The 18,685-nt window shown below is 39.8% G+C and overlaps 1 protein-coding gene across 1 annotated transcript in view; it reads right to left on the bottom strand.

Annotated features, from left to right (window-relative positions):
* Positions 1-8,494: 8,494 nt before the first annotated feature.
* The window catches only part of LOC139735241 (C-terminal-binding protein 1-like), a 92,520-nt gene continuing 82,329 nt past the window's right edge, over positions 8,495-18,685 (bottom strand). Inside the window, exons 4-7 of the mRNA XM_071645994.1 lie at positions 16,844-16,988; positions 14,153-14,359; positions 11,374-11,498; positions 8,495-10,791 (exon numbers count right to left, since the gene is read on the bottom strand). Coding sequence (XP_071502095.1) covers positions 10,195-10,791; positions 11,374-11,498; positions 14,153-14,359; positions 16,844-16,988 — 1,074 coding nt within the window. The 3' untranslated portion in view covers positions 8,495-10,194. The remainder of the gene's footprint in view (positions 10,792-11,373; positions 11,499-14,152; positions 14,360-16,843; positions 16,989-18,685) is intronic.

Raw genomic sequence — 18,685 nt, 5'->3', positions numbered from 1 at the left:
ACAAGTACCAACATACTATTATAAAGCTTGTGTCAAAGAAGCCAGTGTTGTAATTCTTGAAGTCTGACACAATAACTCTGTTCACATGATTTGTCCATCCATAGCAACGTCGAAGCTTGCCCATTAACACGTTTTGTCCCAGGCTTGCCTAACCTGGCAAAAACTCATAAAAATAGGGTATATATACAAATGACCCACAGGTTACAGTAGGCTGGTAGGAACAGTCTCCACAAAGTACCTCCGTATTGTATGAACCCATGAAGCGTGGGTTCAAATAACTTAGAGGCACTGTGTGTACACACTTCCTATTGACCCAAACACAGACACACACAAATAAAAACTTGTGAGTCATCTGTTTTATAACATAAGTAGAACATTCCTAAATTTATGGCAAAAACTGTGTGTTTACTGCAGGACTGGAAAAATTTGCGTCCGGCAACTACTGAATGCACAGAAAATATGTCCAGTAATTACTGAATGCATGGAAAAAATAAAGTGTCCAGTAATTACAAGAAAATGGAAAATATTCATGCAGTCTGTGAGAAATGATTACATTGCAATTGACCAATCAGATTGCAAGAATTCTTTAACCCATTTTATTCAAGCCATTATTACAAACACAAGTAGGCCCTACACAAAGCAGTGATTAAAATGCATCTTTCCACTTTCTTAGGATGCTGAAAGATGCTGGTCTACAAATTTGTCTGCAGTTCCTTGTGTGAAATAGTCTTTCTGAAAGGTTTCTTACACTAATGAAAGCTGAAATACCATCATTATCAGAATTATATGGTGAGGGTACTATATATTTTGTATACAGAGTTTTGACATGTACATGGAGAATTATAATTTTGCATATAGCACCCCAGTTTCTCTATCTGTATATACCAAAATAAATCAACTTTTCCAATTTGTTCACATGGTCGGCGGCTGAGAATGATAGGGGCATTAAGGTGTCTTGAACACTATGGCTTTAGTGGCACCTTAACGCCCTTATCATGCTCAGCTGACTATATCATGGACAGATTGAAATGCATAAACACACACACACACACACACACACACACACACACATATACGTACGTACTGAGTACGTATATATGTGTGTATGTTTATATCGTGATTATGAATACAGAACATAGAAGTAAAAGTAGAAAATAGATCAAAGTGTGGTTGGAACGTCTTTCAGATATTGTCTAGCAGTCTAACAAAGAGCTTTTAAACTGTGCAATTATATTAATCAGAAATGGTGGTATGTGAAGATGGACTTGTTATTATACATTTGTGATACTTCATGACATGATTTGGAGTCTTTTATGAAATATGTACAATGTACAAACTTGATGCACTTGTCTTATACATGTATGTGATTATGCCTCTTGGTGGCTGAAAAACTAAGTTCTTGAAGATCTGTGGTAACTTGTATGTTTAGTGCATTTGTATCTGTATTTTGTATAGCATTATTTTGTCTTTCAGCATTTCTTTAAATGCCCACCATTTTCTGTGGATTGTTAGGTAGCTCTTATGTGTTCTTTGAGAGGAATTTAAAAAAATAATTTAAGATTGTTTTTTGTATGGGATGTATCATTTTCCCAAGCATTAAATCGGTAATGTAATGTGCTTTACATAAACATAGAGTTCAATTAAGTTCAGCAAAATAAGTCTGTGTGTTAAGCAGTACTATACTAAAAACCATTTATACCCGATGCCTACAACTCTATAAGAAAAATGTTGTATGGGTGAATGGGGGATTCTTTGTCCCCTTCATTACATGATGGACCAGCAATTCAATTGCAAAATGTCTGCAGGGATGGTTGATTCTTTTTCTTCCTTGTCATGCTAAATTTGAGAACAACACCTGAAATGATGGCAGGTCAGTTTTCCTGGCATTTTTCCTGATCAGCTCCACTAAGGCACCATTTCATTAAACTTGTTATCAGTTGTGATAGTTGTTACAAGCTACTGAAATCCTTGCATCTGATTGGCTGAGAGCACTTTTGTTATAGAAATGTGGCAGTTGTCACTGATAACAAGTGTTATAAAACAGGGCCCCAGAAGGTGAAGTCTGTTTTAAAGAAACAAACCAAAATAGTTTGTCAAGTGAAAAACATGACATCCAATATTTTCCTCCATTGTGTGGCTACACTGTACATTAGGTTTGGTCAGTGAGTGGTCATTTTTGCTTTGGCCGTATTTCAGTTTGACCAGCAGTGTGGAAGAGAGAAACTCACCAATCTCCCTGGTTTGCATACATGTAGACGAATGGAGACATGTCAGAGCATGTTTATGATGAAAGGTGACTGATCAAATCGTACATAAATGTGCGGTAAATGGTATGAATAGAAGTAAATGAAGGAACAAAAGAAAAGAAAATACAGGACTGTATACACCATATTTGGGTGCTTTGATAACATTTTTCCCCAGTGGTTGTAAAAGGTCTTTCATTTACATGAAATTCAACGTATATACAAGTAGAATAATTTGACTGCTCAAATGGTACATTAATGTACAGTACAAGGTATGAGTAGAAGTAATACAAACAGCAAAAGAAAAGAAAATATTGTATACACCTTGTGCGGGTCTTCTGATAAAACTTTTCCTCACAGGTGGATTGAAAAGGTCTTTCATTTACAGGAAATGCAATGTACATATGTACAATGTGGAACATTTTAGGACCAAAATGACATTAAATTCTCTGAGGAAATTAGCAAAAATGTGTTACAGATTTTCAGTTGTTGTTCTTTTGTGTTTTGTCCCTCTGGAGAAACAGATGTCCATTTCTTCATAGTAATCAGTGGTGGATCCAGGGGGGAGTGCACCGGGGGCACCCCCTTTATTTTTTGTTAAAATAAAAGAAATAAAAAGAAAAACTTGGGGGGGGGGGGGAAGCGTGCACCCCCTTTAATTTTGTAAAGGTGCCCCCTCTTTACAGAATTACTGGATCCGCCCCTGTAGTAATGAATTCTGTCACAAAACTCACATGCCCCTCACAGTCACAAAGTTTTACACCAGAGGACACTGATGGTTCCATGACATTTGCTCCTCTGACAATTGCTCCTATAAATATCTGCACGCTAAGCCAAATATAAATTCTACCTACACACATAATTCCAATCCTAATCCTAATCCTCATATCAAACTAAACCTAAAACCTATCCCACCCAACCCTTAGTCTGTGGAGAAAGTACGAATGGAGCAATTGTTGCAGAAGCAAATGTTGAGTCACCATCTTTACCAGAATCCCCCCCCCCCCCAACCCACCTTGGACACCTTTTGCAAGAAGACAGGAGATTTGTCCAACCAGGGGGATGTGGGAAGAGAACTCCCGGGTCCAACCATTGGAAGCGTAGAAACACCTGCCAAGAGGCAGAAAACCGGTCCCACCACTTGTGGCAGAAATCACAGTTGGTAGGCCCCTACATGTAGAATGGAACCACCAATCGGTACATTGGAACCACCAATCATACGACTGGAACCCTTTATTGGTCAAGAGGAACCACCAGTGGAGCCACCAACTGGTAGATTGGAACCGCTAATTGTGAGAGTGAAACTAATGGTTGGTTAATTGGAACCCATGGTAGATCGAACTTTTCCGGCTAATGGAATCTAACTGGTGATTGGTCGATTTAAACCATGCAATGCACTGATTGGTGGATTAGGAAACTCGGTTTAGTGGATCTTAATCACTTACTGTTGGCACATCAGAATCGGTGTGTGGTGAATTCTTATAATGATTGTAGAATGGGAACTATTAACTGGCAAAGGAAACTACATAGAAGTACAAATGTATCAAAGGAACTACTGCCTACAGTGCATGGCCATAATAACAAACATGGTTATAAAAAAATTCTAGTTACAACAAAGTAAAAATTCAGGTCCCAAAATCATCATCTTTATGCCTATACATACTTTGTATTTCAGCAATAATGAATTTCAATATAACAAAAGAAAGCTCAAGGTCCTGAGGACTTTGTTATAATGTGAGTCGCCTGTAGTGAATCGGGCAGACTGGAATCGCAGAGTTTCTCATACACTGTGGAAGATTTGGCAAACACACACACACACACACACAAGTACTCACAGAGCACCAAACCTTTGCTCAAAGAGATAGAATACGCAAAATGCACTCATTTTCATGCGCTTCATTAAAGGGTGTATACAGTTCTGGTTGAGGTGAGGATATAGCTTTTGACGTTTTGCGAGATATTCAGAAACCACTCTATGAGATGTCAAAGAGCATACAATTCTAAGGGGCATCAAAAGTTTATTTGTTGAAAATCGGTTTTGAAGTGGCTTAGATATCCAAAAACAAAGTGAAACAAAGAAATCCTAGTAAAAGACGTGGCCTGTCGCCTTTTATTATCATCACTTTTGGGGATATCTCGGCCATTTGAAAACCAATTTTCATCAAATAAACGTTGAATCCTTTTTAAGATTACATGCTCTTTCATATTTCATAAGAGGTTTCTCATTATCTCACTTAGGATTGTTCAAAACAAGAATCCCCATCTCAACCAGTACTGTACAGTCCCTTTAAGGTGTTCTACGTTCCAAGAATGCCACATTGCTCATCTTTCATCTACCACTGCACTCTAAATACACTTTCCACACTCTTAAACTGCCATTCTTGGGACTCATTATTTCAAAGACAGAGAAGACAAGGTCCTTCTTGTAACATGGCTGACACACAATGTTTTGAAGTTTTTTTATTGTAAATGTGCCTGTGAAGTAGGGAGCAGCGATCGGGATGGGGGAAAGCTACAAAAATAGTGGAGGACTGGACTACAGCGAGTCAAAAACATAATCATAATAACAAAATACAGAATTCTAGTCCATATTTTACAAAAACACCTGAATACTTCCTCCAAAATTTTACACATCTTTCTTTTGTGGATTGACTACAGAAGTTGGGAAAGAAAAAAAATTATCCTTTGGTTTTACTGGACTTCTGATCTGGATGCACAACATGGGTGGTGACAAGCTAATTGATAAATGGAGATGTCTTTTCACACGCCTGTCGATCTCATCAATTAAATATATCAACATTGGGCACACATCCACTCCTAGTCAGTTCAACTGCATAATTGTGGACATGTCTAAATGAACCCAATCAATGGTAATCCTGATGACCTCACACAGAGCTGCAATGATCACTGAATGCTCATAACTGCAATTATTTTCTTTGATGGAGTCATCTTCATCAGTTCTCTATCATTCTCTCTCTCTCTTGAAATGGTGATGGAGGGAAAGCACTAAGACAAATTACATTACGAACTGAATGTTCATTAATTTCACCATACAGCAATGGCTACTGTGCTTACTCCATCATCCTAAGGGGGGGGGGGGGGGGGGGGGGGATCAGATGGGAAGGGGGGGGGGGTGGGTGGGTTGAGGTATACAGCTCCAGCAACACGAGATGATGAGACAATACGGGCATAGCACTCGTCTCTGACTGACTGACTGACTGACTGACTAGCAGCGTTGGTCTTTTTACAATTTACAACATCACACAAGGGACATTTGGCTGAAGTACCTACGGAAGGATCTCCGCTCTTTTCCCTGCCTATCTGGGAGGGCGGGGTCTGAGGAGGATTTTTTTTATTTTTTCACTTTTTTGTAAGGGGGGCCTAGGAAATCGCTGTATCAAAATTCAACACTCTAGTAGATTCTTCAAGTCTGTAACTATGGCAACATCACAATCCCTAGCCACTGATCGCCCACCACAATGTAACATTTACATTCCACAAATAAGTTCCATGAAGTTTTCATCAGTACAAAATGTCAATTTACAAAGTATACACTATGAAGGACAAGCAACTGTTTACAGAATGGTGCAAATAACTTTTTCACCAATAAAACTCTACTAGTCTAAGAAAAGAAAAAAATGAGATACTGTATCTAAAGCTTCCATTGAAAATGAATAAGGCATCAAAATAATCATACTGACGTATGTTCTGTTTGGTGACAACGAAAGATACACATTTTTGTTTGATTATTTGTACAAGTTTACAGGAAAGTTATTCATTTTTGTCATTTTTCTTGTATAGTTCAACGGAATTGCTAACCTTTTAGCAACATGAAGTGGAAATAATAATGTCTAGTGGCAAATGACCTACACTTTCTTTAAAAAGAAAAATGTGCATGAAAACATAATTTACTCTTTGGTGAACCAACTCTCTACCTCTCTCTCTATTTAAGTCTAAGTTGTAAGTTTCGAAAATTCAACACACAAGGCCATTTCAACGACGTTTCACTTGCCACAGACACATAAATCCACAGCCGCATGGATGGAAAGCTGAACTATGTCCCTTCAGATATGTTGCCAAAGCATAACAACAAATTAAAACAATGCAAATATCAAATTAAATTCAAAACAGAGACATTATCCTGATTGAATTTGCAACAATTGAAAAAAAAAAAAGAAAGAGAGAAAAAAGATATTATCAACCAAGCTCCATATCTTCCCCAGAGGGATCATAAAAGGACAAGGTATGAAGTCTTCATATTCCTTCCTCATTAACTATATACCAAGTTGCCAACTGCAAGGCATCTTCATTGCAATCCCACCCTTGAAACATTCATTTTCCAGGTTCACCACTGGAAAGTGCATGATTACCTTCCCAATACGGGGAATACTTTTGTGAATCTAATGGTAGAATCTCATGGTTGTACACACCTTCCGTTAAAAGGTCTCCTTTTGCAGATTCCTGGAACGTCTATTCAAACATGACTATGACACTTCTATCTATTTAGAGATAGGAGTAGCAAGCTGGGCTGCATTAACTTTTCCCTGTTTGTTTAAAGTGTCCGTTTCTTCTCGACAGCAAAGAAAACAAAAAAACTTGCATCTTTGATTTTGTTTTCGAATGGGAGTCAGGCCTCACAGAGAAATACACCATTAAATACAGCAGTCCTCCTCCAACTCTATTCTGAACATTGCTTGATTTCACACGAGACTCCACAGTCGCTAGCTCTCCTGTTCAATATGTAGTTGCTTGAAATATGATACATAATCTAGAATTACCTCGTGTTTGCAGCTTGCAGTCTTTGCTTTTCATTTTCACTCACTTGCAATGAATACATGAGTTCAGCATTAATACCTTGTCATTGTCTGGCATTAAAAAAAGAAGAAGAAATTAATCTTACAGCATCAAGCTTACTCAACACATAAATTACATAAAACACAAATGAAACTATTGCTACAAGTAATAATTAAAAAAAAAAGAAATAAAAATCATAAAATGAAGCATAACGCATGAGGCAGTGCAAAGATGATAATATACATGATTTGCATGGCAGATGAACAGTATATTTTAGCTCTTGAAAAGTATTTCGTAACATTTGGCAAGAAATATGAACATACAACTCCTTTCTAAATTGAATGAAAAAACACATATGCTCATGTGTAATCACTTTAAAGTCTTGATCACGTGAATCAGTCAGAACTGAATTTTGTTTGTTTATATTAAATCAACATTAAAGTAAAATATGGGAGAGATAGAGAAAAGGGAGATGGATCTGACTTCCGAGTTTCAACTCAAGACGGGTTCTGATGGAATTTCAAAAATTTCGAAAGATCTGTTACCAAGTTTTGTCAAAAGATGAACCTTGGTACAAGGATGGTATGACACAAACTTGAGTTCAAACGACACTAGGGATAAGCAGTGAAAAATGCATTCTTTTGTATACACTGTATGAACATTGGCGTGTGGTTTTTTTCGATAAAGTGAATAAATTAGGATGTTAAAGCACTTGAGTTTTTGATTTGTTTTGTTATAAAGTTTATCTGTGGGATGTTGAGGCTCAAAGAGAAATCACAGGTCTGTAAACAGTACTATCCATGCCTTAAATGTTCTGAGCCTTGGGACAAGCACCTGCTCAGTCCCCTGACAAGCACCCTTCACTCAATTTTCTTACCCACCATTCTTTCCTCCAACACTCCCAGAGGGCAGAGAGGAAGACTGGCTTTTGATGACGAAACAGTCCTTTCCACACAACAGTGGACGCAATCACTGGACCTCCTGCATCAGTAATGGCTTTACAATCAATGATAAGGTCCAGTGTTGTACTGCTTCACTCTCTCCCCCCGATTCAGCTGGATAGAGGGTGGAGTTCTCTAACCCCCTCCCGACATCCCTGCCCCATAAAATGTGCCAAGAGGTGAAACTACGACCATCAGAGTACCAACGTGATGATGCCACAGTCTTTTATTGCAGCTTGGGTAAGAACCGGATGCGAGCACAATCAGCAACGATAGCGTACCTAGACCGGACCAGGTGATGTTGTTTAAAGGGATTATATAGTTTTGGTTGAGACCTAATTTCAGGTTTCTAACATTTTTTTTGTGAGATAATGAGAAACCTCTTATGAAATATGAAAGAGCATAAAATTTTATGAGGAATTCAACGTTTATTTGATAATAATTGGTTTTGAAATGGCTGAGATATCCAAAAAAGAGCGATTCTAATAAAGTGTGGGACCCACACTTTATTACGATCGCTTTGTTTTACTTTGTTTTTGGATGTTTCAGTCATTTCAAACCCGATTTTCATCAAATAAGCTTTGAATTCCTCTTAAAATGGTATGTTCTGTACTATATCATATGTGTTTTCTTGGTATCTCGCAAAAAGTTAAAAGCCCAATTCTCATCTCCACCAATACTGTACCATCCCTTTAAAGCCAGTTTCCATGGCGATAAATGTCTATGGCATCACACTTTGGTACACTACACACAATGGGAGAAGAAACTGGGCAATATATATACCGGACACAATGAGATACAAGCTGTCAGTGAGGTACCTTTATAAACAAATCCTCCAAACGTGGAATACTTTTCTTTGTCATTCAGCTGGCGCCTTTATCACACAGTGCACCATTCTGCTTAGAGGTATTCACCATGTTCTAAGAAAAAGTCCCTCCTGCCAAATGTACATGTTACTGACGAGAATACGTTCAACCTGCTTTGCATGACAAACACTGCCTGGTGAGACCTGCATACTTACAAACATAAAATAAACAATAGAGCTGTATAAAATGAGCAGAGAAAAATACTTACAAATCAAAAATAAAAAGAAACTACACATTTTTCTGTGGCAAGTCTTCTGTCTTGCATTAATTCCAAAATATCAAGTCGAGTGTGGAACTGATCAATGTACATGAAACTTTCGCAAGTTTTTGCTGAAAACAGTCCTTTGTGGCAAATGGCTGGTAGCCCACTCTTAATCTCAGTCAGCCACACCGAAAGCTATCTCAACAAGTTTTCCTTCGCTGTTGGACTCAACGTCATAGGCGTAGTTCCACGAGGATCTGTCGAAAGCAATAGAAATGTTCTGCCCTCTCGCTGCGAAAGAGGCGGGCAAATCTTGATCGCTGGAGTTGGCTCTCCGCGAGGGCCTTGAGAGTCAATTCGAACGCGCGTGGCTGTCTGCAGGCACAAAACATAAAATATCCCTCCATTGTCCGCCGAATATTTCTCCACATTACGTCCTCTCAAGCTAACAACAGTCAGCACCCAGCTGTAAGTACACAAACTACAAAACGACTAATTTACAATGTCCACATAGTCCCAACCTGGTTCACATTAAATTTGTTTGATTAGCGTCTGCCAATATATATCTTCATTTTTTTTCTCTCCTCCAGTTTCTCAAGAGATTCACTGATATACATTTCTTCATAAATTTTTGTTGGTGTGTGTTTGTTTCCCCTCCGTTCGTCTCCTTGCTGATAGATATATAATTTTGGCCACAAATTCACTAGACATGCACATACATTACAACTGGTGAAAACTGGAGAGAAAGGTGCTTATATCACTGTGACTAGACAAAGACAATGAGTTTTGATCTTCCTAAAATACTCAATTTCTTTCTCTTCTTCTACTAGATACTCCGTAGGAAATCTACAAGCTACTGGCTTCGGTGGTAGAATTGTGTGCGATCTGTTTGATTGTTTTCTTTATACACAAGAGTTGCTCTAGAAAGTGGTTGTGCTGACGTAAAATTTTTACAAGATTTTTTTTGCTTTCTTCCTCTCTCTCCAACGTCTGAACAAACGTTAAATACTGCCTTGGCACAGAATACAAGACAATTCCACAGTTAGAGTCGAGATTTTGGTTACTTGGTAAGACCACGGTTTTCGCCTCGCAAAGTTCCTCGAGGAGCATTTCTGGAAGGGTCAGATTGTCTTGGGAGTGGGGCACCCTCATTGTTCAGGGTCCGCTTTAGTGTCTGAATGCCCACTACTGACCACTGTGGTGGCTACCATGGTCGTCGGCATCGTGTGGTTTTCCGCGACGAGCTGCTGGGCTGGCTGAGGTACAACAACAGGGGGCGGTGCATAGCGATAGACTGATCCATTGAGTTCAGAGGGGTGGTTGGAATCCTGCCACTGCCCACTGGTCACCATGTACTCCTTGTTCACACAGTTGCGGAGGTTGCTGGGGATACGACCCGTGATGGCACGCCGGATCTCCCCCGCCGCGCTCTCGCGCACCTCGTTGCTGCTCTGCTCGCTGTACCAGGAGCAGTGGGGCGTGCAGATCAGGTTGGGCGCATCCTTCAGGGGGCCTGAGGTATATGTGAAGGGCTCGTTTTCGTGGACGTCGAGCGCGGCGGCTCGGATGCGCCCCTCCTTGAGGGCCTGGGCGAGGGCGTTCTCGTCAATGAGACCGCCGCGGGAGGTGTTGACCAGGAAGGCGCCTTGACGCATTTGTTTGATTGTGAATTCGTTGATTAGATGATGATTATGCTCATTGAGGGAACAGTGGAGAGTCACACAATCACTTTGGAATAGGAGGTCCTGTGGGAGAGAGACGCAAACAATAAACTAATGAAATCTCATGTTATCCCTTCTAGGAGGCGATAGCAGGTTAACAGAAATCTGATGACTAGTTAAAAAGATTCAAAAAATATTTCAAAAACTGAACTATTTTTGCTGGCAATGTATGTGGGCAAGTGGGCTGATATATCAACAATATCTACGACTGCAATAACAAGGCTGTAGGATATTTACTCTAAAATCAAGACTCATGGCCAACCTTACTCTTGACATAGTAGGGCTGAAAATGGCTGTCTGATTACAATGCATCATTGAGTACGTAAAATAATGATATGCACCAGTGGATACTGCTGCTTGCTGTGGACTGAGCACCATGTTCACACCTCAACATTTCACAGCATGTGACAGCACTAAGCTCCCAAACAGTCATCATTCCCATTTTACTACTCTACACACTACAGTAGCTTCTAAATATGACAGCACTAATATCCCTTGTCAGATTATATGACATTATCCGTTACAGTACATGATCATCAGAACAGCTTGACTCCCCAAGTTGTTTCAAATGGATGATATTTGACTCAATGCAGCACGTTGCCTTACCTGTAGCGTGTATACTCTTGTGAGACCGAGAGCCTTTTCCATGCCGTCCTGGAGGTAGGGGTCGTAGAACAGGATGTTGAAACCAAACGCTTTGGCCCTTTGAGCAACGGCTGTCCCAACACGACCTACGTGCGAAAACATTTTGTTACAGTGTGAACTTCATGGCAACCATTACCACATATCTGATAATAGTAGACTTTTGCGTTGTTAACCCGTTCCATACTGAATTCTGAAATGCCCATAGAATTAATACCCAGGTCACCAGGTTCCCGTACGGAACTGGTTAACATCGATCACATCAACGCTTGCCTGTTGCTTTAAGATGACTAAAGCAAAATTTGGTGCCAAGTTGTTGCTGGGATCACTTTTTTAAAAACATATAATTCTTTCTTTACTATTACAGGTAAAACACAAGCATCCTATCTTGAGCTCCAGAATTATGTATTGTAAACCTATAATTAACTCTTAATGTGCCAGGCCCAAAACCCCTAATGTGCCAGAGGTTTTTATCTGACGCCAGAACGTTTCGAAACTGGACTGACAATGAAGTTTAAAACCGCCGTATCTCTGAAACTATTGGCTGTTTTGAATTGAGTTCTACACAACATATATCAAGAAATGTTTGTTCTTTCGTGTCATGTAGTCAGTTTGCCATAATATCTATCTGAACCTGAAATATTGCAGAAATAATTGATACATCAAAAACACTATTAGAAATATTTGTGTAGTATGGAAAAAAAGAGTCAGTCGTGTTTTTTCTTCAATAGAACGCTCCCCTGACTCTGTGAGAAAGTTTTAGAGCAACATCTCCCCTTTCAAATGATAACAAAATTGCCTTCTAGAATTGTATGATTCCAAAGACACTAGCAGTTTATTTTGTCTTAGCAATTTCTCTTTCTGCCTCAGTAATTCATTCCCAAAACTGAGTCCTTTAGTCCCAGATCCTGTATTTGAAACTAAAGTAATTGTCCCGGGCCCTGGAAGAGTGTCTTTTGTCCACTTGAGAAGGAAGAACCTACTAATTCTCCTTTTGTCTAAGCGAGGGTACTCTATTGAAAGCGGCAGGCCTTTGTCCGTGCGCAATTCCTATGCTAGCGTGGGGACGATTAGTGACGTACACCAAAACAAAAGGATGAAAGACTTGACCGACGAACGAAAGCTGACCCTCTTTGAGGGACAAGATCAAAGCAGCTTCCCGCAGGACAGCATCGAAGCAGAACAATGCGAGTGGAACCACATAGACAATACACGCAGATTCAATAGCATACACACGCGAGGTTTACCAATGAGACTTTTGATCCACACACATCTCGCAGAGGGTGCGCTCGCTGCGGATTTTCCCGACGCGAAAAAAATACATCTGGCTGAAAAATCATGTATCTACTCAAAATTTTCCAATGTAAGTATGCTCATATTTTTAGTGGAAACGATGGCTATGCTAATCAGCTACCAGTACATTTCATTGGCAGTTTCTTGGTGTAACACATTACAGTACCACAAGAACTTAAATGATCAATGCTTTTCTTGCTCTTCTTAGTCGCCGATCGGCGACCATGGCACGTCAGGACTAAGGTCGACGTTCGGCGACCATGGCACGTTAAGAGATAATAATCTAACATCTATACAATCATCATCAAATAAAATCTAGCACAAAGAAGCTGTCATTGGATTGCCTGAAACAAACATAGAATGACACTCCTGCAAAGCTTCTTTAAAATGTGTTTTGATTGGAATTCTATATTTCCTCGTTCCTCCTCCTCATTCTTTTGTTAAGCTCTAATCAAGTAACTCTTTAAAATTCTGGTGTGTATTTTGGATTAGCTACAGGACTCCAATGCCACAAAATAAGAATGACTTAATAGAAGAATGAAATCATCTACTTATAATTGCCAAAAATCACTTTCCATCATCTAAAAAAAAAAGGAAATCACATTTCATTTCCAGTTGATGACACTCTTTAGCAATCCTTCCAAATATTTACACAATTTCATCTGTAGATGGCATTTCATATCAGAATAGCAGAAGGCAAATTTATCATCCTAACAATGATGCAGAACCCCACCTGTCCATTGAACATGAGCGGTAACAAGCAGTTTGTACCTGTCAATAATTCGTCGTGCGCATGGCAGATTGTCATTACAGCGCTTCCTTGCGCCTGGTAGATTGTCGTTACAGTGTGGGAGTGCGCATGGCAGATTGTCGTTAGGGTGTGGGAGTGCGCATAGGGTTAATAACATTCTGCTTTGCGCACGGAAGTGCGCTAACAACAATCTGCCATGCGAACGGAAGTGCGCTAACAACAATCTGCCATGCGCATGACGAATTGTTACAAACAAAAAATAGTCACCAAGCTCTATATATTGCTAGTGGGGTGACAGAACTCTTTATCTAAAAAAATCTCAACTGTCCAGGAGAGTAAAAAATCATGGCAGCCAATGCACTATAACACATGGGATTACCTTTCTTTGCATGCCATGGTGGCTTCATTTTGGGGGTAAGACAGCTAGGATTTGGACATTACATCACTTAATTGATTAGCTGACAATAATAAAAAAAAATAACTTTCAACAAAATTTGAGACACAATGTTTTGTTACCACAGTGACGTCATATGTGTAGTCCACACAATGATAGTTGCCAATAACAGCCAAAATGAAATCATAACTTGTCCGAGAAAAGAGCCCCTACACTGTGAATGACTGATGAAGATTGTTTTGGTGCAGCATTTTTTCTACCATCTCATATCTCCATCAGGGGGGAAACATCCCACTTCCTCTCACCTAATCCGATGATGCCCAGAGTCTCGTTGCGAATCCTGGTCGCCCCGGCGCCCGCCTCCCTGATCTGCTCGGCGCCGGACAGCTTCTTGCCCTGCTTGACCATCTCTGCCATCCAGTGGGTGCGTCTGTAGAGGTTGAGGATCATACAGAGGGTGGAGTCTGCTGCCTCCTCCACCCCGTAGCCAGGCACATTGCAGACAGCCACGCCTATTGGAGGGGGGCAAAGGTGATGGAGATGGTGGTTAGTCAACATCACGCTGTTAACTATTAAGCAGTGCTTTGTTTGTAACTTGTCTGAGAATGAAGTGTGGCACAGTAAGGGGATTCACACGTAAACAAATTAGCGGGATACAAATCTCGAGATTTGCATCACGATTGAATTCTCAAGATTTTTGCCTGTGTGGGGGCTCAGGCCCTTTCACTTTTGTTTTTGTTTTTGTTTTGTTTTTTGCATAATACATGTGTACATAGGAATGCATTGGGTCTAACCACTTGGGGGCTCCCCACTTTTTTTAAACCTGGAAGTAACACCAGAAAATTACGATGAAGCCCATTTTTTTCTGATTAACCCTGAAAGTGGCACCAGAAAATTTCACATTTAGAAGCCTTTATTTATTTATTTATTTTTTGTTGCTTTTCAACGGATTAAACCCGGAAGTGGCACCAGGAATATAAACTGGGCCCCCCACTTTTAAACACACAGCAACGGCCCTGACATGTAGTGATTTACTACAACATGCAACAGGGCTTTGGGCAAGGCATATTTATTGTTAGCTGTCAAAGGAAAGACAAACATGTTGAAGTGGTTACCTGCAGAAAAATATCATTGTACAAAGTCTTTTTAAAGAATGGAGAAACTCATCACCAGAATTGGATCTGACAGAAATGAGATCACTGCAAAATGAAATAAAAAGTATGACACTGCAATGGGCACACAGATGAATTTAATCATTGCTACCCCCTGAAATGAAAGGAACTTAGGAAGCATGTTTGTCAAATTTCATCTAAAAATACAATCTTCACTTTGATGTCTGCAGTGAAAACTGGGCCAAGATGTATCTTGTTCCTTTCAGTTTCCTGTCAAAGGCCCTGTATCACTGACAACCTCGAGCTCACTTCAGCTGATGCACCACAGCAACCATTGAATGTCTTGTGTGGGCACTTATATGAACAGTTTTCGTATTACATATTTCAAAGCAATCCCCCCCCCCCCCCCCCCCGAAGACTACTCCACACAAAGAAATATCAAAAGCACTTGGTGAAAAGAAACTAGAAGAAACTGAAATGGAAAAGGGTTCAATGACATTTTGACAAATTAAGTCTACAAGTAACAAATGTTAATTTTTGTGAAGAAGATATACACATCGATAAAACAACCTGTTCTAGTATCTACTACATAAATATCTGTGTTAGTAGCTTTCATGGCACAAATGGCCCTTCTCATAGCTTGTATCATTTCTATCAAATTTCTCTGATCCACATTGTCTGAAATATGTGTGACTGTCATGGTAATCGCCCCCTCACCAAACTCTGGAATATTCGGCGTCTTCACAGACACTAATGTATTGATAACAAGACTTACCTATGGCTGTACTATGCAATACATTTCTGGTTCTCTGCTTAGAATGCGTCCAGATTCTCCTTTGGGAAATTTAAAAGTCAGCATTAAAGGCGCTGGTGCTCGAAATCACTTGACAAGTTTGAAGTTAAATCATTTCAGTCTCTTAAACAACCCCCTCTCCCCTAAATTTCTGCCGAGAAAGGAAGGTCAGTCATTCTGTCTGGAATGCTCTAGGCATGACGATGGCTTTCCTGTCAAGAAGAAACTCATCACTTCTGACTTGTTCCTTTCTTCATAAATGCAAGTACATTTTCTTGGCAGCATCAATTTGCTAATTTCCAGCCTTAACCATACGAAAAGTGGCATAATTGCTGTAAGTAACGACAGGTTTCATCTAATGGGACTCGATGAAGGTGGTCCACCGCCTCGGTGAAAGAGCACAAATGGAGTCAACTAAATTTCGCCATCCTAGGACGTTACTATTCTAAATATTTACATGGTTTGTTTCACAGCGCACTTCGAGGTTTCCTGCCAGATTTGCCACACAATCACAAAAAGCAGAGTAACATCCGTCACAATATTTAGTCCAACAATGATCATCAAGGCCTTTGGAGACTCGAGAGGTAGGAACCCAAGTCCCAAAACCTCAAAAATGACTGACATAGAGGAAGTATGTTTTTAAAATCACTCAAATGAAGTCTGAATTCTTGCGAGGGCAAGGGCACGTAATATTGCGCAGCAGTGCACCAAAACTTAGGAAGTCAGACTTAATGAGCACATACATGTATGACATATCAAGGGGCAATTGTTAGTTTAGACAGCACTGAAGAACTGATGGGACTCTATTGAGTGTTGGAAGAAGACTATTTGATTTTATCAAACTGAATAACATTTGACTGAAAACATCACTAAATTTTGTGGCACAAATGTATTGTACCAGCGTAAACACTAATGTTTAAAAGTTAAAAGTATGATAAGAGGAAATAAAATGGTAACCAATGTTATATAATATGTGTAACTAGATTTGTTGTGTAATGTCTTACCACAATGTGGAAAACAATGAACAAAATTAAGAGTCATCTTGACCCAAGACTAGAACATCTAAGGGGGAAATCTTAGGGCTCTCTTACCCATCTCCCCAGCCGCCTTGATGTCCACATTGTCGTAGCCGGATCCGATGCGGACGATGATGCGCAGGGCTTTGAATTTGTCCAGGTCCTCCCGCGTCAGTGTGATGGAGTGGTAGAGGAGCGCACCGACAGCCTCATTCAGCACCTGGGAGCAAATATAGGAGGTGGAGGAAAACAAAGTAAACGTAAGTCTTACACAACATCCAGGGTGGTGGTTCCGCTTAGTTGGTAGCCTCAAGATCCAAAGAACCAGGGTTCAATTCCCGAATCTTACTGGCAGACCTCCCAACCTTTCTGACTGAAAAATAGGGATGATTTGGCTCAAAAGTATGAAAGAAAGAGCAGTTCCCATAGGAGAGTGTAGTAAAATCATCAAGGAAAATAGGAAACTCCTATCAAAACAAGAGCTAGGAATGGTCAAAATTCAGAATGGTTGGGAGGTCTGCACTGAGCAATAGCGTGTGTAATCATACCGTCCCCTGAGAGGCAAAATACTCGGTCTCTTGGCTAGGACATAAAATGGAGGTCCCATTATGTGAAAGAGTCACAACTCATGCACGTAAAAGATTCTGCTTTGCGTGAACATTCATTCATTGTAAAGAGCAGAGTACACTGTACATAACCCAGTGAAGTGGTCCCACCTCACATCCACCAGGGCCTCATGGAAGACCAGCTAGTGCAGCTGAATATGGGCTATCCAGCCATCTTCTCAGATGGAAAAATGAAACAAACAAATTCCTCACTGGCATCACCTCAATTCTAAAGAAGCTTGTAAGTGCCACTGTGTAGAAAGTGAGATCTTGGACCTTGCCTTCATGGACCCAAAAAGGTAAAGAAGGCAAGGAAATATCTTGTCTTCTTGGCGACACTTGTAAGCTTCCATACATTAAATTCTCTGAAATGTACACTTGTATGAAATTAAGTCTGTGACATTTAAGCCCCATATGACAAAAATTTAATATAATTCTACTCATCATAATTCAAGCCAGATTCTTTAACAAAATCCACTTTAATTTTAATATGGCAATAAAATGATAAAACAACAGCAATTGAACAGTTGCACACAATTGATTGTGACGCCTTATTTCATGGAAATAATTCTCACTGTTTATATTTGCAATTCCTACGAACAACTGGACATTCAATGGAAACAGCTTGGGCAATACATTTTAATGTTTTCCTCACGACTAGCTGACACAAAATAGATGTTACATACTGCAAAAAAAAAATAATAATAATAAATATAAGAAATAAGCACATTTCTAACCATACTTTTTTTGATATTCAACATTATCTGCAAAAATGACACCAAAACTCCCAAACAAATATATATTGTGACCTCGTATCTACAAAATGTCAAATGTTCAGGAGAGCCAAAAAACATGGCGGCCAAAGCACTATAGCGAATGGGATAGCCCTTCCTTTGACATGCCGTGGTGGCTTCAATTTTGGAGTAAGACAGTTGGGATTTGGTCAGGACATCACTTAACCTATTATTTGATCATTAATCCAAAAAAGTCATTTTCACCAAAATTGCAGGGTATACATGGTCCTGTCACCCCAGCGACGATATATTTTTTTCTCTGCACCACAGATGATAAAATGAACCCCCCACACAATTACACCAGACAGCTGTTATTCATCGCTTTCTATTCATGACAAAATGTGAGAAGCATTCATTCAAACACTATTAGTCCTCGGGGCATATCATCACGCATTATGTCAGATATTTTTTTTTCCTAACAAATTTGCTCTCAGCCAATCAGATGCAAGGACTTCAGTAGCTTACAACAGTTTGTCAGACAAAAAAAAAAATCTGGATGAAGTGCACCCTGTACTCCT

This window comes from Diadema antillarum, unplaced genomic scaffold, assembly GCF_040938485.1.
Source record: "Diadema antillarum isolate AM-2024a unplaced genomic scaffold, OU_Dant_1.0 seq00000566_RagTag, whole genome shotgun sequence".
In the NCBI taxonomy this organism is placed as follows: Eukaryota; Metazoa; Echinodermata; class Echinoidea; order Diadematoida; family Diadematidae; genus Diadema; species Diadema antillarum.
This window is presented reverse-complemented; position numbering and strand designations above follow the sequence as displayed.